At 36.0% G+C, this 23,377-nt stretch overlaps 1 protein-coding gene and 1 non-coding gene across 2 annotated transcripts in view; one reads left to right on the forward strand and one right to left on the reverse strand.

Moving 5' to 3' along the window:
- The window catches only part of LOC144451303 (uncharacterized), an 8,223-nt gene extending 1,772 nt beyond the window's left edge, over positions 1-6,451 (reverse strand). The window contains exons 1-4 of the mRNA XM_078142106.1: positions 6,241-6,451; positions 2,668-2,765; positions 980-1,193; positions 19-140 (exon numbers count right to left, since the gene is read on the reverse strand). Of these exons, the coding sequence (XP_077998232.1) occupies positions 19-140; positions 980-1,193; positions 2,668-2,765; positions 6,241-6,265 (459 nt within the window). The 5' untranslated portion in view covers positions 6,266-6,451. The remainder of the gene's footprint in view (positions 1-18; positions 141-979; positions 1,194-2,667; positions 2,766-6,240) is intronic.
- A 1,983-nt stretch (positions 6,452-8,434) lies between these two features.
- LOC144451884 (U5 spliceosomal RNA) lies at positions 8,435-8,549 on the forward strand. Its single transcript, XR_013482315.1, has one exon. It is a non-coding gene; the product is annotated as a U5 spliceosomal RNA (small nuclear RNA).
- The last annotated feature ends 14,828 nt before the right edge of the window (positions 8,550-23,377 follow it).

The following is a 23,377-nucleotide window of genomic DNA, read 5'->3' on the forward strand; positions in this document are numbered from 1 at the left end:
TTACATATTGTATCTTACTTTTTGTTTGTTTGCAGGATGTAATGATAGATTGTCTAGGCCTTCCACCAATTCCTGTACTGTAAAGCCCTGTGGTTTTAATAAGCATTCTTTTAGTTTTGTAATGATGAAGTCAATTGTACCTGTAAAGGAAGAGAGTGGTAATATTAACACACGCACACGCATAGGCATGCACGCACACATGCAAGCACACACACACATACATGTAGTGATGTATGGTTATTATAATGCTGTTTCGGTCTGGTGAATTTTCGATCAAACTCAACGAATGAAAGATGTTTATTTTTCACTGGACTGGTCTATGATGTTTTGTCCTTGTGTGACACATTTATCATAAAACAACTGCCGAAAGTGTACTACTGCTAAATCCTGAATAGTGTTGCCGAAGAACAATGGTAGTCGCTGAATATCAATTGCAATTAAAGATGATAACAAGTGTCCAGGAAAAGATGTATACTTAAAATATACATATAACCATACATGAAAACAATTTAAAATATGGTCACAATATACATATCATTGAAATGCGTACAATAAATACAGTTTAAAAATGAAGAGGAAATCGCATATTAAAACAAACGCAGACACATTGAAACAATGGAATAATGAGTTACTAATCATTCCCGACACGGTTCAGTAAAGCAATTGCTGTTGGAATGAATGAATATTTCGCTTTCTTGGTTTTTGTGTGTGAAACTCTATAAGCCGAAGGGATGGTAAAACTTCAAATTCCTGGTGAAGGGGGTGCTGATTATTGCATAGTATATGGTCTTGGCTTTGCTCAAATCTTGTTTTTCGTACACCTTGGCAAGGCTATATATAGTCTGTTGTACACCAATGATTTTGTTACAGATGTTAACAATTCTACCAAGCCTATTTTGGTTTATTACATTCAGTTTACCAATTTAATGAAAAATGTCCACGTACAGTTGATGACCAAAAACAAAATATATCAAAATACCTTTCTTATCTTGGATGAGATCTATTTCGTTTTCTGGATCGACTATGTAACTAAGAATTAGGAGTGCAGGGAAATTCCTTTGGATTGAATCAGCACCACTGTAGATGTCCAATAGTCGCTTAGCATCATTGTTTTGGAAGAATGTCTTGTTATCATTTGCTTTGACAAGATTATGTAGAGTGTACAATGATGATGACAGTAGTTGTAATCTTCGCTGTTAAATAAAGACATTGAATTCACGTTAGCTTGCATGTATGTATGTATATGTTGAGGGTAGAAGAAAATCAAATAGGGTTTTTCGTCTCTACAAGCCTGTTTCGTGAGTAAATCACTCGTCAGGAGATGCTGATGTACTGAATATACCTCGTATAAATCGTAAATATGTATGTATGTACTTACGTACATACGTGTGTGTGTGTGTGTTACATATGTATACTGTATGTATGCATGTACGTGCGTAGGTATGTATGTATATGTGTGTGTGTGCATATGTATGTATGTATGGATGTATGTATGTACGTACGTACATTATTTCATTTTTCTCACTTGATATGTAAATTCTTTTTTCGACCTCTGGCAAATAAATAATATATGTTAACAATATATGTTATTGTGTGTGTGTGTGTGTATATATATACTATGTATGTATGTGCGTAGGTATGTGTGCGTGTGTGTATGTATGTAGATTTCTATACGTGTAACAGGGGAATTATATGGTAAAACCTCTCATTTTGGAGATGTACAAGATGTGCAATTTTACGCTATAAAGTGCATGGCTCTTTTATATATGTTATTTTTATTCATGTGCTGACGACAGAGAGGGATATTATGGCAGACATATTCTCGTTGCTATCGATTGCCTTGTTATTACATACATGGTAGGTAAATGAAGTGTATATAGTGTTAACGTGAAGCAATTTTGCAAACGTACAAGGTAAACAACTACAAATGTACAAGGTAAACAACTACAAATGTACGAGGTAAACAACTACAAATGTACAAGGTAAACAACTACAAATGTACAAGGTAAACAACTACAAATGTACAAGGTAAACAACTACAAATGTACGAGGTAAACAACTACAAATGTACAAGGTAAACAACTACAAATGTACGAGGTAAACAACTACAAATGTACAAGGTAAACAACAACAAATGTACAAGGTAAACAACTACAAATGTACGAGGTAAACAACTACAAATGTACGAGGTAAACAACTACAAATGTACGAGGTAAACAACTACGAGTGTACAAGGTAAACAACTACAAATGTACAAGGTAATCATAACTACAAATGTACGAGGTAAACAACTACAAATGTACAAGGTAAACAACTACGAGTGTACAAGGTAAACAACTACACGTGTACAAGGTAAACAACTACAAATGTACAAGGTAAACAACTACAAATGCACAAGGTAATCATAACTACAAATGTATGAGGTAAACAACAACAAATTTTGTTAACAAGGTCAATTTTACTCTTAAGTGATATCATCTGCCTCTACTGGTGTCAATCATCACACATACAAACAATTCACAACAATCTCCCATTTTGAGCTTCAGGGTGCTTTGAGGTCCCTTTCAATCCAAGCTTTTTTCATCCCCCCCCCCCTTATTTCCTCCCAACTATAAATTCTGACACCAGCCTAATTTACATAAACAATCATTAAATCTATAGCCATACCTCCAATGCAGTACTCTGTGATAACCATTTCTTCGTCTCAGATATCAAAGAAGGCACATTCTGTGAAGGTCCAGTGTTCAAATACGCACCAAGTATCCCTGTAAGTCAAAGTAACTATGACAGATATAGTCAACAAATACCACACAGAAACGTCATTGCCGAGGTGGGGATGAATGTGTTTTCAAAACCCCTGCAGTGTCCCATTAAATAAAACCGCCAAGAGATATTCTACTAGGTACTCCACACACCCACACTTAATCACACACAGTGACATTCAATACACCTAAGGGGAGCCTTCAGTAATTACGGGGGGGAGAGAGGGTCATGTTTTAGAAACCTGTCCATGGGGTGGGTCAAATTGTAGAACCTGTCCAGGGGGGAGGGTCACATTTTACGCGGACTCATTTTATGACCTACCTGGATTGTACTTGTCAACATAAAGGGAGAACATAAAATTCTTGTAAAAATGTACTCTGCACTATTTCAAACAAAGTCTACAATTCTGAGAGGAACAACATACATCCCTTTAATTTATGTTGTAATCTGTCTTACTTAGTTGCATGAAAAGTGAAGGAAAACATAGTTTTCACTTGAAATGAAGTTTCAGATAAATAGTGTTTTCCAAACATAGCTAATTTGATGTAAATATTCTACACTAGTCAATTCTAAACATAGCTAATTTGATGTAAATATTCTACACTAGTCAATTCTAAACATAGCTAATTTGATGTAAATATTCTACACTAGTCAATTCTAAACATAGCTAATTTGATGTAAATATTCTACACTACAGTCAATTCTAAACATAGCTAATTTGATGTAAATATTCTACACTAGTCAATTCTAAAGATAGCTAATTTGATGTAAATATTCTACACTACAGTCAATTCTAAAGATAGCTAATTTGATGTAAATATTCTACACTACAGTCAATTCTAAACATAGCTAATTTGATGTAAATATTCTACACTACAGTCAATTCTAAACATAGCTAATTTGATGTAAATATTCTACACTACAGTCAATTCTAAACATAGCTAATTTGATGTAAATATTCTACACTAGTCAATTCTAAACATAGCTAATTTGATGTAAATATTTTACACTACAGTCAATTCTAAACATAGCTAATTTGATGTAAATATTCTACACTACAGTCAATTCTAAACATAGCTAATTTGATGTAAATATTTTACACTAGTCAATTCTAAACATAGCTAATTTGATGTAAATATTTTACACTACAGTCAATTCTAAACATAGCTAATTTGATGTAAATATTCTACACTAGTCAATTCTAAACATAGCTAATTTGATGTAAATATTCTACACTACAGTCAATTCTAAACATAGCTAATTTGATGTAAATATTCTACACTAGTCAATTCTAAACATAGCTAATTTGATGTAAATATTTTACACTACAGTCAATTCTAAACATAGCTAATTTGATGTAAATATTCTACACTACAGTCAATTCTAAACATAGCTAATTTGATGTAAATATTTTACACTAGTCAATTCTAAACATAGCTAATTTGATGTAAATATTCTACACTACAGTCAATTCTATACATAGCTAATTTGATGTAAATATTTTACACTAGTCAATTCTAAACATAGCTAATTTGATGTAAATATTTTACACTACAGTCAATTCTAAACATAGCTAATTTGATGTAAATATTCTACACTAGTCAATTCTAAACATAGCTAATTTGATGTAAATATTCTACACTAGTCAATTCCAAACATAGCTAATTTGATGTAAATATTCCACACTACAGTCAATTCTAAACATAGCTAATTTGATGTAAATATTCTACACTAGTCAATTCCAAACATAGCTAATTTGATGAAAATATTCCACACTAGTCAATTCCAAACATAGCTAATTTGATGTAAATATTCTACACTAGTCAATTCTAAACATAGCTAATTTGATGTAAATATTCTACACTACAGTCAATTCTAAACATAGCTATTTTGATGTAAATATTCTACACTACAGTCAATTCTAAAAATAGCTAATTTGATGTAAATATTCTACACTAGTCAATTCTAAACATAGCTAATTTGATGTAAATATTCTACACTAGTCAATTCTAAACATAGCTAATATGATGTAAATATTCTACACTACAGTCAATTCTAAACATAGCTAATTTGATGTAAATATTCTACACTAGTCAATTCTAAACATAGCTAATTTGATGTAAATATTCCACACTACAGTCAATTCTAAACATAGCTAATTTGAAGTAAATATTCTACACTAGTCAATTCCAAACATAGCTAATTTGATGTAAATATTCTATACTACAGTCAATTCCAGCAAGACAAGTCAAATACAATAAAGTTTCATAGTTTACTAGACAGATTTTTACTACAGAATATATGATTAAACAACCAGTCGAGGAACAGCAATAAAGTACTGGTTATGTGATATTTTAAAACAGGGTAATATTTTCTTTTAAAAAAAAAATACTTTCAGATATAAATTACAACAATAAAACATTAGACCAGCTTTATAAATATTTATAATATATTAATTTCCATCCATCAGTGAATTTGTCATTTTGAGATGGGGGGGGGGTGTTATATTTTAGAACGTGGGATTGGGGGAAGGGTCTCTCATTTTAGAAAAAGGAGTAGGGGCGAGGGTCAAATTTTACAGCTTAGACATACCCTAAATCCCCCCCCCCCCGCCCACCCCTCGTAATTACTGAAGGCTCCCTAAACGTTTAGTCACACTGACACACTTTCACAATTCTTCTGTCAGGTTACAGTATACGTTTTCTCTGACACCAAAGCAAGTGTTTACCACAATATCATATAACTTAGTTGTTGTTGTTTTTGTTGTTGTTGTTTTGTTTGTTTGTTGTTGTTTTTGGGGGGGCAGATTAAATTATAGTATCTATTAAAGGCCTGTGCAAATAATGATAGCTGTTGATATAGATTAAAGCCCATCGCCAATCAAAAATAAAACCTTCACTAATTCCATCGTACATTTGACCTTATTGCAAATGTATCATATCTTGAGATCACGTGACAGATGTAGTTCAATTTTACAGACAACCATATTTCTGTATCTAACCTGTATTTGTGGCTGTGTCTGAGTCTGTATCTGTCACTGTAAGTGTGTCTATCTGATGTGCCTGTTTGTATCTGTCTTAGTGCTGTATGTGTTTGTGTGTGTACTCTGTATGTGGATGTGTGTATGTATCTGTATCTGTATCTGTTGTACATGTAGACATACAAGCACCAAAAGTGGTTTTCGCGTACGTAGACTTGGGTCACGTGTGGAGCAATACAATATAAAACCTTCCTTACGGAAGGTAAAAAGTAGTGACAACGCAGCATCTAACCCGGAAATGCCTCGATTGCATGATTTTAAAAACACGTTCACTCGACTCACTGTTGAATCAGCAACAGTTATACCGTGCTGCGCGCTGGTATTCTAATGTATAATGTTAGTACATGTCGACATTTAGCTATACAGTGACAGTATTTAGATCTTAGCCAACCATTACGAGTGTTTCCCACACATAGTTAAAGCTAAAGTGTATTTACCGACAAGACTGCTGGCGTCCATCATGAAAATAATGTGAACTTCCACTTTGTATTATAATGAGGGGAAACCCCAAAACCCACAGGAGCTCGTGAAGTTGTTAGATCATAGAGAACGACGACAGCTTCGGAGGCCGTGAGGCCTAATAGCGAGCAACGTCGACTCCGGGTATTCGGCCTAACGGTATCACTATTGTCGTTCTCCGTTGTTGAAGTTTTCGATGATCTAACAACTTCACGAGCGCCTGTTAGAATACCCTAATGGAATCTAATAATTTACATCTCAATAATGGAATGGTCCACTGTCGACATGTCCACAGGTACCCAGTCTTAATTTGGTGGGTGCAGCCAGCATGTAATTGATTGATTGATTGATTGATTGATTGATTGATTGATCGATCTATCTATCTATCAATCAATCGAACGATCGATCGATCGATCGATTTATTGATATTTATTATTTGGTTGAATGATTGATCGATTCTGGTTAATTTTTGTGGTGAAATAAAACTTATTTTGTGTGTGGTATTCATCAATTGACTCATTGATTTTGTGATGATATAAAACTCAGACCACTTAGTGCTTTGAGTATAAATCTTCTTTTCGTATTTTATTTCCCTATCTACTTTTCTCTCTTTCAGCTGTATATAATTCTCTCTTCATTGACTAAATAAAGACATCTATTCTTCTCCTCATATCCCTCATCTCATAATTTGTTCAGTTACCACGAAAAGTTATCTCTTATCACATCGGACAAACACTCAAAAATACATACATGAATGAGTGTGATAATCTCCCAGAAGATAAGAGGTAAAGCAAAGTGTTAATCAAACCAATCTCAGGCAATTATAAGATTAGGAGTGTTTTAATTTAGATAAGAGGAGAAGAAAGGACAAGGTGTCTTTATTTAGTCAATAAAGAGATAATTACATACAGCTGAAAGTGAGAAAAGTAGCCAGGGAAGAAAAAACAGTTTTATATCACCACAAAAATCAGTGAGTCAATTGATCAATATTATCAAATGGTAATCCATATCCGTGTATTACCATTTAGTCGGATCAGTAGATGTTTACACTCACGGCATAATGCGTTAATTTGGGCAAATAGTGAGTTTGTTCTAGCAAGCTACTAATTAATGCAAATCTGATAAACTCAGATAAGACATTGATATCAGGTAGGAAATAGAAAAAAACAGTAAGAGGAAACAGTGTTTAAAACTTTATTTGAAATATACAGAAAATAATATTAGAAATCCGGAAAATCGCGAATACAAAATTGATCATTTGTCCTTTACCCTGTGGTCCAAGCGTGGGCTTTGTGTATAACCACAGACCACTATAGAAAACAGATATGCAACGCAGCGATTTCCATTCTACCTCAGACCACTATTATGTGAACTGAGTACACAATATCATGTGTCGTTTGTGGAGAGAACACCGAACACAAGATAAGCCGCCCAATGACCTTTCTGACATCCAAGTCTGACCCTGCTGTGAGTCTAGTTCTACGAGTTTCTATATTTTTGTTATTGGAATGTGGAAGAATAAACTGTTTTTATTCATTTTTTATAATCACATTATTTTCTTTCGGAAAAACCTTTAGCCAATACATGTAACAAAAAAACTTCAGAAAGAATAGTTTTTAACGGATCCGATATCAAGACGAAACGACAACACATACAGTAAAACATTACTGAGGGATAAAAATACTCAGGCTGTCATTCATAGAGACTTGACAACCTCTGTAGGTTTTTGAAAAAATACATTTACAATCACAGCTTGCAGTCATTTACCAGATCCTTCTGTACAGATTTTTCATACAACAGATCACAGTGAATAGTCTGGGGTATTGTTAATTCAAACTCCAGGCTTTTGTACGTAGATGGTCCGAAAGTATTTGATGGTATAACCTATTGATATGCAAATTATTTTGGTGAGCTAATGTGCCACCCATAATGCACTGTAACTTTAGTTTGAAGAGTTACTACCAAAAAGTTTTCTGCCTATATATACACATGCCATTGACAGGATGTTTATATTCAAATTAATATCATTTAATGCAAAACATGTGGAACTTTGTGGATGTGACTTTTCAACTATTTTTGGAATCAATCAAAATTATCTTTGTAGCCTATTGCCACAGTAGACAGACTTTTGAAGTCTCCGAACTGGTCAGTCAGTTCTGCATACATTGGGGTATGCTCTGGTTTTTCTGCAAATCGCATAAATCTTTCGCCTTTTACTAAAGATTTCCGTGCAGAGGAACAACAAATGAGTTTTTAACAATTTTTGAAAGCCCTACATTGTAGGGTGATAATCAAATAAAGATTAGAACCGTACATGTAAATATGTAGTTAGACTGTCGACAGCCGCTCGCGCCTTTTTTTCCTACGTCTTATCTAAACTCCGATCCGGCGCAACACTACTATAATCGCATACTGATATATCGAGTTAAGGTAGTCATGTTTTCTGTTTTCCATATGGTCTCTGTGTTATTGGTTTCTTCTCATCAGATGTACAGCCATTTCAGGTTGGAAGAACAGTTTTATATTGTCTTTTTAAGTTGATGTTAAGTCACTGTTTCTTGCGAGATTTCACAATTTTCGCGATTTTACGTGAAAAACTAGGTGGGGTCGGAGAACCGGGCCCAAACAATTTGTTTGGTCCTCATCAGTACAGAAAAAGTGATCGCCGTTGGGGGCGCTGTTTGGATGCGAGCCCAAACATCACTTTGATTTGATCCATCGTGTATACAGCTACAAAAACACGTTTAGGTGATGAAGTAACTGTTCACGGTCTTCTGAATAATTTTTGGTACCTAACAATATTTTTCAAAACGTTCCGGATTCAGCTGGTGCAGGTTTAGAAGAACTTTGATTTCTAGTGAAATTCGTCCCTAAGGCACATTCTACAAGAAGGTTTCCTACAGTATAAAAGTGTACAATATGAATATGAATACGAATACATTTATGCAATCTGAGATAAGGTGGACAAGGCTGTGGTGTACCATGATGCTCTAAATTTCAATTTTAAAGATTTTCGTGACTATTTATTTAACAGAGTATTTCAAAGTAATAAAAACAAAATTTACTACGTTTTGTCTAGTACTTGAAAAACAACAAAGTGTGAAAAGTCTTCTTTTAAGAATTACTGTTGGTGTAATACGTGTACACGTACACTAAGTAATTTGTGAACAAAACTGTAGCTCCAAGTAAAGTTGAGCTGTACAACATAATATCTAAATAAACAATTGCAGGCTACAATATGCATCTGTTGCTACTTTTACTGAGTTCAATACATTACTGATAAAATAATTGAAACATTTGGTGGTGTTTAAAAAAAAGAGGTGGATTGGTCTGATATTCTCGTCTTCTGCCTACCATATCTGGTAAAGAGGCAGATTGGTCTGATGTTCTCTTCTTCTGTCTACCATATCTGGTAAAGAGATGGATTGGTCTGATGTTCTCGTCCTCTGTCTACCATATCTGGTAAAGAGATGGATTGGTCTGATGTTCTCATATTCTGTCTACCATATCTGGTAAAGAGATGGATTGGTCTGATGTTCTCGTCTTCTGTCTACCATATCTGGTAAAGAGATGGATTGATCTGATGTTCTCATCTTCTGTCTTCCATATCTGGTAAAGAGATGGATTGATCTGATGTTCTCGTCTTCTGTCTACCATATCTGGTAAAGAGATGGATTGGTCTGATGTTCTCGTCTTCTGTCTACCATATCTGGTAAAGAGATGGATTGGTCTGATGTTCTCATCTTCTGTCTACCATATCTGGTAAAGAGATAGATTGGTCTGATGTTCTCATCTTCTGTCTACCATATCTGGTAAAGAGATGGATTGGTCTGATGTTCTCGTCTTCTGTCTACCATATCTGGTAAAGAGATATATTGGTCTGATGTTCTCGTCTTCTGTCTACCATATCTGGTAAAGAGATAGATTGGTCTGATGTTCTCGTCTTGTCTACCATATCTGGTAAAGAGATAGATTGGTCTGATGTTCTCGTCTTGTCTACCATATCTGGTAAAGAGATAGATTGGTCTGATGTTCTCGTCTTCTGTCTACCATATCTGGTAAAGAGATAGATTGGTCTGATGTTCTCGTCTTCTGTCTACCATATCTGGTAAAGAGATGGATTGGTCTGATGTTCTCGTCTTCTGTCTACCATGTCTGGTAAAGAGATGGATTGGTCTGATGTTCTCGTCTTCTGTCTACCATATCTGGTAAAGAGATGGATTGGTCTGATGTTCTCCTCTTCTGTCTACCATATCTGGTAAAGAGATGGATTGGTCTGATGTTCTCATCTTCTGTCTACCATATCTGGTAAAGAGATGGATTGGTCTGATGTTCTCGTCTTCTGTCTACCATATCTGGTAAAGAGATGGATTGGTCTGATGTTCTCGTCTTCTGTCTACCATATCTGGTAAAGAGGTGGATTGGTCTGATGTTCTCGTCTTCTGTCTACCATATCTGGTAAAGAGATGGATTGGTCTGATGTTCTCGTCTTCTGTCTACCATATCTGGTAAAGAGATGGATTGGTCTGATGTTCTCGTCTTCTGTCTACCATATCTGGTAAAGAGATGGATTGGTCTGATGTTCTCATCTTCTGTCTACCATATCTGGTAAAGAGGTGGATTGGTCTGATGTTCTCGTCTTCTGTCTACCATATCTGGTAAAGAGTTGGATTGGTCTGATGTTGTCGTCTTCTGTCTTCCATATCTGGTAAAGAACCCCATACTAAACAGGACACAATGTATGTCCAAAATTCATGGAACCAACTTATCAAACCATACATTCAAGCAATAGCTCAGTTTGATCAGTTCAATATGTTTACATACTTTTAATTTATTAGGTATTGAAAAATGAGGAGTAGGCAGACAAGCGAAGTAAATTGCTTATAAATATTTTATCATATTCTTAATATATTCATATATTATTGTTATCATTAACAGCAACGACCATTATTTTTCGAAAGGTAATCCTATTTTCTTTCTGTTTCTTATTACCAACCGACCCAAATTTTCAGCTCCGACATCAAAATAAAAAAATGTAAATTTTAATTTTAATATTTTGTGAAACAGTGCCCTCTCTTGCAAGAATAAGCAAGTGTCTGTGGACTGTCGACGCAATCTACAGCCATGGCAGCGGCGACGACACTTGTTAATGGACAGCATTTCTTTCATGACAGAAGTTTTTCTAGTGGGGGGGGGGGGCTAGAACATGCCAATTGTGCAGAGAAGCTGGAGAGGGCTTGTTACCAGGAATCCAGTAAAAAGAAGATAGACAGGAGGAAAAGGAGTTGCAGAGAAAAATGGATTTTTTGTATTTTCTATATATTTACTTTTTAAAAAAATCGACTGTCCGACCCCTAGTCCTCATTAAAAAGCAACTAGAAACATAAAAAATGGGATCACCTTAACATCTAAATCATATGGTATTTTTTTAATTAGGTAATTGACAGTTATCGGCACGTGTTCCTTTGAGTAAAAATTTGCATACTTCATTATCGAAATTGCGATACATTGAATGGGATTAATAGCATATAAGTATATAAGACGGACCATATGGTACTGTCACTAGACTATTAATGTTACTCAGTGAAGAGAGCGCTACCATACCACCAACAATGGACCTGACAACATTGAATTTTCATACCAGTGCCTGTTTTACTCTTGTCATTTGCTTTGGTGTATTCGTTGTTACATGTAACTCTACAACAACAGATACTCCTGGTAAGTTTAAATTATTTGCATAAAAAATTGATGTAGTATTCAGTTGCGCGATAATGTTATTTTTTACCAAATACAAGCAGTAAATGAATACAAAGACGACTTTAATCTTGGACTACTTTCACATCAAAACGGTCTTTCAAGAAGTTTGAATTTGATTAAATGAAAAATCTATAAAGTAAAAGAACTCACACGAAACAAAGGTACGTAATTTACAAGTAGAATACATCCACTACTAATTAGAATCATAACATAGACAAAATAAGCTGAGGACATTATGAGATAAATATTGATAATATTACCTGATAAACATTGCAGCACATGGCTAGTTCATTTCTAAGATTCAAACCATGGAAGATATGGTTATACGATGGAAAACCCAGCAGTTTTCATTCCTACTATTTCGCTAGCGCTGTTGATCTGTACAATCTCAGACCACTATATATAGAGAGAGGTCTGAGGTACAATTGGCAGGAAAAAACATCAATACCAATCAATTCCATATCATTAATACTATGATTGGCCGACTTAAAGTATTATAGAGGTAGCAACCTAGACTCCTTTTCAACTGAATTGAACATTTGTGACAATTGAATGTCTGTTCCCTATGTGCCATATACACAAAGTAAAAAAAGAAAATGATAAGTCGAGTGCACGAGATAAGTTGTGCGCTCGAGACAATATCTCCCATCTCGATCGAGCGCATGAGATATTTTTATTTTTTGCCTTTTGTAGATAGCACGTACAGGCTTTCATAGTTCCCATATCTAGGATAGTCTGGCCCACATAGGGTATTGAACACTTACATTGAATTATATTGGTGACATTTCTCGTTGAACAACAGGTAATTATCATCGTCTGATGGAAAACTGTTCATTGAAAATTGTCTCCCTTAGACTGTATGAAACCTTTCCATGATATCGTCCCGAATATCTTCGATAACGGCCTCTCAGCCGACCCTTTATATACTGCTGGCATACATAATAAATGTATGTTAGACTAGAAAAAACAAAAAGGTCCGACCTACCCATATTTTTGGCATTTCATTTTTTGGTGATGGGCAATATATCCTCAATGCCTGTTTCACATGTCAGTATAATGGCTGATTGATTACTCTTCACACTTTGTTTCAAATTTATCTAAGGGGATTTCTCTATATTTTCTGAACAATACATGTGACCATATACATTTGAGTCAATTCCAAATTATATTATTTTATACAGTGGTTTACTTGGATCTGATGATGCATACAAGAGTGAATTGAGATTAAACTAAAGCTGTTGTATAACCAACGTTCAAAAAAGGAATGAGCAAAATTTACGACAATGGGAAGGGTGCTGAGATTCAGTGAGAAATCATCGGGTCATTAAAATTCTGAAAAATGTTTTGCTCTTAATTTGTGATTTTTAGGAACCAAATCAAATTTCAGGAGAAGTCATTTACCAAGACTAGTACCCATCCGCAAAATATCTTACAGCTTTGCCACAACCAAATAGACTTCATAGCCAGATAATATGTACTGTATAGTATAATTCCGGTATTTCAATATATTCAAGAATCATAAGACTTTAAATTATGTCTATTGTTTGATATTTTATGTCTCTAAATGGCCTACTACATTGTCTTATTTCAAAAAACATTTTCACCTTTGGAGGTGTCTCCTCCCAATCAGTAGCAATCAAGGTGATAATTGTCTTTCTACCAAAATAAGGTGGAACGTGGCAGGCTAAGTACCTCCATCTATAGTTCTGATTTGAATTTGGTAATATCTGCCTGTCGACTACAGCATCTTTATTGTCTTTTTCGTATGTCATTTTCTCGTATGCATCATATATCCATATATTATTTTCATCATAATAACAACGGTGATAGCTTTATTCTGACATTTCAATCATATTGTAAACATTATCTGACAGTTAATCGACTCGTGTTTGTTTGAGTGATTGCCTGAAGAATTTCTTAATCAAGTTGCGATACCTTGAATCGAATTAATCATACATAGGGCGGATTATATGCCACTGTTGCTCTGTGAAGTGAACACAATAAGAACTGTTTTGTGAACATAACTTTGCTAATATTTTTCTTACCCATTTGGCTGAATTGGAAAATACCCCGGATGAAACTGTTGCTTAGTAATAATAGATTGGTATACACTAACAGCCAACAAATTAACATGGTCTCACTTTCTGAATAGTCAATATTTAATCAATTTCTCAATATTGAAAGTGTTTATTAGTGCAGAACGTCTAGAAAATTAATTTTCCCTAACGAAGTGAAATTATCTCTGAAACATACGCAGTAAACTTCTCATCAACGTTAAGTGCTTGAATACATTTTATGCGCCGTTTTCTCTTCCAATCTCCTTTTCGAAAATATTTTATTTCAAATATTTTAGCTGGATAACTATCTCTATTGTAGAGTGAGAATTTGAATATGCATACAAGTTGTCTGGTCATAATGATAAAAACACTTTTTGTATTGTTGATCCTATGGAATAGCCACGTGTTCGTAGTCATGGTGACTCTAAATATACGTAAGAAAACAATCAGTGACAATATTAACAAATTAATTTGGTATCAACATGACTGACATAATGCCAAACCTAACCAAGAAGTCTATATATTTATGTAGTGTATGTTGACAAGATTTAAGTAATCATTACCCAAGTTGTCCATTTATTGCATCCACTTGGAATTCTGTTGCAGGTCACTCATGAACATTGATTCCAATTTATGTAAACAATGGAATGACATTGGTGGTTACATACTGTAAATGTCTGCCATTCGTTTTTCAAAGCATTGAATTGCTGTCATTCCACCTATAATATAGAGTAGCGGCTGTCAATCCACTTATGCTATAGTGTATAGAGGATGTCATTCATCTAAGTGAATGTAGAAAAGGGTGTCATTCCACTGTTTGCATACTGTAAATGCCTGTCATTCGATTTCTGTCATTCGGATTATTATTCGTTTTAGGATTACCCCTATCAATTTATTTAAAAATGTACTGACTTATCAGCCAGTTATAGCTGTAGAAGTGTAAATCTAAAAACAGAGAGAAGGGAGAAGGGTACATCCTAAATACGTGCATACATGTAGTGTTCAGTGATCTACAGTGGCCACACAAACCAGATAGTAACACACATTCACTGTGAAGGGAAGGGATAAATCTGTATTGTGTGTATCTTACCATAACATAACATAACATAACATCTTGTGGCGAGTCTCACTGAACTTGATGTTTCATCAAATGACTATTGCATTAGTAAATTGCATGATAAGTGAGAAAAAGAGAGCGTCAAAACAGACTATCGGCGGTCTACCGGAGCAGGCACGAACTTATATACATTTAACTTACCTATTGTTCTCGCGTTCTGGGCTTATGACGTCATACAGCGGACGAGTTTCGTCTCAGTAGCAAACAATGACAGACAGAATTTATCTGAGAGATACGAATCTTCTTTCAACGACGACTTTACCATGTTCTATGGATCAATTAGGCTTTATAAATTGTACATGTGTAACTGTCTTACGATATCAGCAATAGCGAAAATGATATGGTAGTAAGATCTAGTGAGAGAATCGGGTTGATTGTCAAATAGTGGGGTGTATACTAAAATCTCAGGCGACTATAGCTAGAGACAAAGTGGTCTGAGAAGAATATATAGGAGCACATCGTAGACCGAATATAGAGTATAACAATGTGACTTTATTTGAGTAGATAGATAGCGATGAGATTGGATGAGGCAGGGTTCCGTCCGCCCCTGACTAACGTTATCTCCAGAGTGTTTGCCAAAAGTACAGAAACTGCAACAGATAAACTTATATGACTCTTTTATTCTAATTACATAAAACAATACAACATACATATCAAATTAGCGTCACTACTGCGATATGCTGGCAATCTGCATCACAACAATACATAGCATATCTATCCATAACAGTCGACGCCAATCACTACACTCGAAATAGACACATTGTCGGAAATATTGTTATCCGCTAAAGTGGAAAGTATAGATTTATGACAATGTTCTGCCTCACTAAAGGTTTATCCCAAGCCGTATAAATAAAAATGTAGTTGGCTATGGGCGTGGTCTTGTTGCTAGGCATATTTGCATACATTTTTTGTGAATATTTATTCACTTACCTACCCATCCCAGTTGTTATCTTTGTAATATGCATAATCATTTCGCTGTTGATAAGGGCGTGGTCGTCGTTGCTAGGACCGATTGTTTCAATATTGTTTTCAACAATAACTGCAGAATAATACCTTCAGAAAAATTCCCATCAAGTTTCAATCCCATTCACCATGCAGTTTCATGATATAAGTTTTTGACCAAAATTTAGATTTTAAGACCTAATTTGCATATCGCTGATGGGATTATCACTTTGTGAATACAGCTTTATCCAGAGCTTTATCCACACATCTCTAAGATGCATCCTCATTAAATTCTTGCCCAATCTGCTCAGTAGTTTTGGAATTATAGATTTTTAACCAAGAAGACACTATTTTATATCTAATTTGCATATCACTGATGGGATCATCATATCATGAACAATTCTTAATTTAAACACCCCTAAGAATGTTCCCGTCAAATTTCAGAATGAACTGCTCAGTAGTTTTTTAGTTTAAGTTTTTTGACGGTAATATACCCACCAAATATCTTGACAATTGGTCCAGCGGTTTTTGAGTTGTTTACACACACACACATATATATATATACACACACACTCGTCCACACAGACATAGACATACAGACATTTTGACATGCCTATAGTACTACTAAATCTTATCAGTTCAGTTGTGATAAAATCGGACAGATAACCACAGGGGACAGCAAGCATGTACTTGATTGATCAATCGATCGATTTATTTCAATAATTGATTATTTCATTGAATTATTGATCAATTGATTTTTGCGGTAACTTACTTTTTGTGTGGTATTGATCAATTGACTAATTGATTTTTGTAGTGATGTAAAACGTTTTCTTTCCCTGGCTACTTTTCTCTCTTTCAGCTGTACACAATTCTAGCTTTATTGACCAGATAAAGACATCTTGTCCATTCTTAAAACACCCCTAACAGCCCTCTTTTATATTAGCTTGCACATGACTGAGTGTTTGTTTTGTGTGATAATCTCCCAGAATATAAGGCATCTGGTCCGAGCCTGGAGTAATAATTGTAAAGCGCTTTGAGCACGGAGTGGGAAAGTGCTATATAGGTACCCAACATTATTATTATTATAAGAGATTGCAAATTGTCGCGGCAAACCCCCCCCCTCCTCCGGTTCCCATGGTAATTATGAGATTAGGGGGTGTTTAAAGTTAGATGAGAGGTGAAGAATGGACAAGATGTCTTAGTCGTCATTCCTTAAATTCTTCTAATGAATATTAACTAGGCATGTCGTATGACGTCATACCATCACAAGGAAAACCAGAAATTTCATAATTGTCTTACAATTTTACGTCATTTTTTTTATCGAAATTTAGTGAGTAGTCACCTTTTTTTAAAAATGAAAATACACAATGCAGCTGTTTAACATGCACTATGTGCAATGAGCACATAGTCGTACGTCGTACTATTTGTAGGACAGAAAACGGCATATTGTGGCTTTGCATGTCTTGATACTCAAATGCCTTCTTGGAGGTAAAATTTTCTATGGGCTCTCGAATAAATGTATTTTATTTGAGACGAAATATTTGGACTGGGTCGTTTAACGAGCCTCTGAAAATAAATGCACCGATGATGTGATATCACAGTGCTCCTGTCCTCAAATGATAAAATCAGAAAATAAAAGCCATTGGCAAACAAAACACCGCAAAATTTACAACATTTTCACGTATGTCGAGCCTAGCAATTCCATTTATTTTACCCACTTCTAACTTAAGGAAACATTATTACTAAATGTTATACATTACACTATTCCACTTTGATGAGGGAGATCATAGTGTTGACCTAAGTCCCGATAATGCCTGTAGCGTTGCCATCTAGTCTTGATCTTCAGCTCTACCAATTACATTCAAACATAGGTACTACTGATTAATGCAGTATCTTTACACAAATTCACTTGGGTAGTAAAAGTAGGAAACAACGATTAATGTGGTGGCAGCAGTGGAATAACGTCCTTAACTAGTGATTCTGGAACTTGTGTCCATGAATGTTTTTGACATCAGAATAGGGGGAAGGTCATGTTTTACAGAACGGAAATTGAGAGAGGGCCACGGAACGAAATCGGTGAAGGGGCACATTTCAGAATTCAAAATTGTGGAGTTAAAGTTGTGGCCATGTAGACTTGACGGAACGGATCGTAAATTCAAATTTGCAAAATGTCAGTTAGGACAGCGGAATAGTTTAGCGATAGCCTACAAGTAGGCTAATATGGTCCCGTGTGAATTATCATCTATCTATCTATCTATCTATCCATCTATCTATCTATCTATCTATCTATCTATCTATCTATCTATCTATCTATCTATCTATCTGTCTGTCTGTCTGTCTGTCTGTCTGTCTGTCTGTCTGTCTGTCTGTCTGTCTGTCTGTCTGTCTGTCTGTCTGTCTGTCTGTCTGTGTCCGTCCGTCCGTCCGTCCGTCCGTCCGTCCGTCCGTCGGTCGGTCGGTCGGTCTATCTGCCTGTCTGTCTGTCTGTCTGTCTTTTTGTCTGTCTGCCTGTCTGTCTGTCTGTCTGTCTGTCTGTCTGTCTGTCTGTATGTCTACCTACTTATCTATCTACCTACATACAAATGTAAGCACCTAGGGAACGAGCAGACTTTATGGCAAGGGAAGCCTGGGGGAAGCCTGAGGAGAAAATATTTTGGTCACATTTTATACGTATCCCCTCCCCCTTCGCTTTCAAAAAATGCCACCCTTCCCTCCGAAATGAACCCAAGAAATTGTGTTCTTGGTCTTCTCCGAAGGCTACAGAGATTGTTAAATGTGCAATTATACGGTACTCCATCCTGTCAGCGTCCATACATAAAAACAAATTCCTTTACAAACAGATGTGGGCTTTGCAAGCAGTGATCACACTTTCGGCTGTCTCCTACTTGGAGATACTTAGCCAGCAGGGCTTTCCTTTTCAATCTTGATTTGGGGAGAAACAACACCACCATGATCGCTAGTGGGGAGAGCGTGAACGGGAGTGTCTTCCTCCCACGATGAGCACTATTTTGAAAATAAGGACACGTAGAAGGCCACAGACTTAACATTTCAAACCATACACATTATTGAAAGCCATAGAGTACTAGAATATTTTACAAATGTATTCGGTAAATGGCCACTCCTTAGGTTTAATTTTGTTCAAATCATGAGCAACATATTTCGAGCCTCCTCCTTCAGACAATCAGAATTTTCAAGCCCCCTCCCCCTTTGCACCTCAAATTATTTTCGTGCCCCCCCTATTTTCTTCTCAGCCCCTCGCCATAAATTCTGCACGTTTCTCCCTACCTACCTACCCACCTACCCATCTATCTCTCTCTCTATCTATCTATCTATCTATCTATCTATCTATCTATCTATCTATCTATCTATCTATCTATCTATCTATCTATCTATCTATCTATCTATCTATCTATCTATCTATCTATCTATCTCCGTTGTGTCTATTTTAATAGTCGTGGTAAGAAAGACACATTTTTTCGACTTGAATTTGTCTACGTAAACAAAACGTGATTTCAAACAATATTGGTATATAATTGTAGCTCTATGGATTCCACAGACTTTGCTAACTGAACCACCGAGTAATCATACGTAATATTTAATCTATTTCAGGTACTACATCACAGGGTTATAATGCACTGAAGTTAGAAAGTCTAACAACTGATGTAGCGGTGAATACTAGTATGCCTAACCTTACAGCGATGACGATGTGTTCATGGGTGAAAGTTGGCGATGGTAGTGGGAGTGATGATACACTTGTCTCGTATCATACTGTATCCGATAGGGATGAATTAGTTTTGTATGTCCTGAATTCTTTAAAGTTATTTGTCATAAGCACTGTAAAAGACACATCGTTAAACTTTACTGATGGTAGCTGGCATAGCCTGTGCGCTACATGGGATTCTATCAACGGAGATTGGGCAGTTTATGTCAATGGTACAATGAGAGAAGGTGGCACGGGTTTTCAGTCTGGTCAGACCATAACAGGTGGTGGGACTTTGGTTCTAGGACAAGAGCAGGATTCCATAAGAGGAGGATACGAGAAAAAAGCGGCTCTCAAAGGAACTATAGCTTATCTACAAATTTGGTCTAGAGCTCTAAGTGCTGATGAGATTGCTGCCATTGACTGCTGTAGTCATGGTGACGTCTACACGTGGAATGTCAATGACCTTGATATTAAAGGAGACGCTCGACTTGTGTATAATGAGATATGTGGTGATGATTGTACTAGTGTTAGCGGTAAGTAAATCGGATTTCGTAAACAAAACTTATTAAATTATAATCCATCAATTTATATAGCGCCCTCAGTGCTAAAATTGGTTATTTTGTTTTAATTATCAAAGTACAGTAAATGGATATTATTAAAGTTTTTTATCTATCCACTTCTATCTTTTACGTATTATTTGACTTGCGTGTTTTGTGAGAAATAGTTTTACCTTTCTCATATGGACATTGTATGTTGCATGTGTTCTGTGGGCCGTAAATAGACCGCCAATAGGCCGCCAGCACATTTCATGTGTTGTGCCAGGCATAAAAAAACCCGTATCTGTGACCGTAAATAGACATTTGCAACATCTGTGGATACTCTTGCTGGAGAAATCGCCAAGATAACTTCATACAACCTCTTATCACTATTCATTCTTCATCAAAATTAAAAATCTTGCTTTCCGGTCCATATTAAGGAAAGTACGAGCGAAAATCCAGGTCGAAATTTCCGGAGATCAGGTATAGTTCATTAAATCGCCGTAACATCAGTATTTCAACAAATAATTCACAGATAGATATTACTTTCACAAAATAAGAGATGTCAGGTGAGGTTTGTACAGTATATAAAATGGTGAACTCTAGTGAAAGTTACGACTAATTGGAAATACGCGCAACTCAACTTTTGCAGAAGTGGATATTTATGATGTGTCGACCGGAGTTCCAAATCTATGTTTTATTGATCACAATGTCATCGCAATGTGTCTTGTAGCGCAGAATTTTCCTTTTCGGTGATAGTAGTTGCAAACAAGGAATGCCTTTGCAGTGATCAATGTGGTGGCGCGCAGCAGTGGGATAGCTTCCTTGCCATTGATTCTGGAACTTGTGTTCATTTTCATACCTGACTTCATTTACACCCATGTTGGCATCTCGATATATAGGAGAGGGTCATGTTTTAAAGAAAGGAAATTGAGAGAGGGGTTCTTTTTAGGAAACGGAGTCGAGGACATTTTAGAATTAAAAGCTGTGGGGTTAAGGTTGTGGCCCCGTGTGAATCTATCTATATATTTATCTACCTACTTATCTGTAGCACCTACCTACCTACATACCTATGCAACGAGCTGAATTTATGGCAGAAAATATTTTGACTACACTTTTTTTTACGTTACTCCCAACCTACCTATCTGTAGTTCCAACCTACCTACCTACATACATACATATGACACGAGCTGAATTTATGGTAGAAAATATTTTGACTAACCTTTTTTACGCAACTCCCAACCCATTTGCTTTAAGATGTCACCCCCTCCAAAAAAAGAAGAAGGAAAAGAAACCATAAATGTTATTGCCCTCCCTGAAGGCTACACAGAGACTTTCCAATGTGCATTATATGGTACCCACCAGTCATTAGTGTCCATACATATTTTCTTTACAAATAGATGTGAGTTTTGCTGAACCTATACTGAAATGTAGCCTATATTTGGATTCTTGGAGGTACTTATCCTGCATGCTGTTTTGAAAATAAGGATATTACTGAGGCCATTTAGAGGCATAGCATTTCACGCAATATGAAAAATGAATAAATTAATTTTGGTTTGTATATTACACTTTCCCATTATTTGCTCAAAGAGTTTTACAATTATTACCCATGGCATAGATCTATCGTGGTACAACTGTCCTTTACTTTGTCAACTCCCTTGAGAGCATGCAATCGATTACAGCCACTATACGCGCATAGGATTAAAACACTCACATATAGCAACCTCTATCGTACCAGGTCCCCAATTATACAGCTAGGTAGACTGAGACATAGTTGTGGTTCAAATCTTGCCCACGGATGTCAGCCAATCAGAAACAAATGACAGCGACGGGGCTCGAACCTGCAACCTGCAGATTCAAAGCCGACCACTCTAACAATTGGTCCATGACTCCAATATACATAATTGAAAGCCACAGAGTTCTTGAATATTGGCTCCAATATCAAATTTTACTCCCATTGCATTATTATATGGATATATATTGACTACACTTTAACCTACAAAGAAATATTAAGGCAGACACATACATTTGCTTGGTTATTGACTGACTCGTAATTAAATATATGGTGTGTAATTAAAATGAGCAATTTTACAAACGTATATTTTAGACAATCAAAAGTTTCAACCCCCTTCGCACGCCAAATTAGTTTTGTGTCCCTATTTTCTCCTCAGCCCATCAATCTGTCTGTCTGTCTGTCTGTCTGTCTGTCTGTCTGTCTGTCTGTCTGTCTGTCTGTCTGTCTGTCTGTCTGTCTGTCTGTCTGTCTGTCCCTCTGTCTGTCTGTCTGAACCTCTGTCTGTCCCTATGTCTGTGTTTGTTGTATCTATGTTAATAATAGTTGTCAGAACTTACAGATACATTTTCTCGTCTTCAAAAATGTCACACTGCAAACAATATTCGCGTATGATTGTAGCTCTAGCGATTCCACAAAATAAACTAAAGCATTGCTAACTATAAAACCAAGTAATCATACTTAACATCTGTTCTATATCCAGGTACTACATCACAGGATTATAATGCACTGAAGTTAGAAAGTCTGACAACTGATGTAGCTGTGATAACTAGTATGCCTGACCTAACAGCGATGACGATGTGTGTATGGGTGAAAGTTGACAATGGTAATACAGTTATCTCTTATGCTGTACCAAATGAGGATAATGAAATTTTATTCGAAGTCCGACCATCCGCATTACTTATCAAGGGTAGTAAAGAATACACATCTTTAAACTTTGCTGATGGTAGCTGGCATAGCCTGTGCACTACATGGGATTCTATCAACGGAGATTGGGCAGTTTATGGCAATGGTACAATGAGAAAAGGTGGCACGGGTTGTCAGTCTGGTCAGACCATAACAGGTGGTGGGTCTCTGGTTCTAGGACAAGAGCAGGATTCCATAAGAGGGGGATACCATACTGATCAGGCTCTTATGGGAACTATAGCTTATCTTCAAATTTGGTCTAGAGCTCTAAGTGCTGATGAGATTGCTACCATTGACTGCTCTAG

This window comes from Glandiceps talaboti, chromosome 21 (assembly GCF_964340395.1).
Source record: "Glandiceps talaboti chromosome 21, keGlaTala1.1, whole genome shotgun sequence".
Classification (NCBI taxonomy): Eukaryota; Metazoa; Hemichordata; class Enteropneusta; family Spengelidae; genus Glandiceps; species Glandiceps talaboti.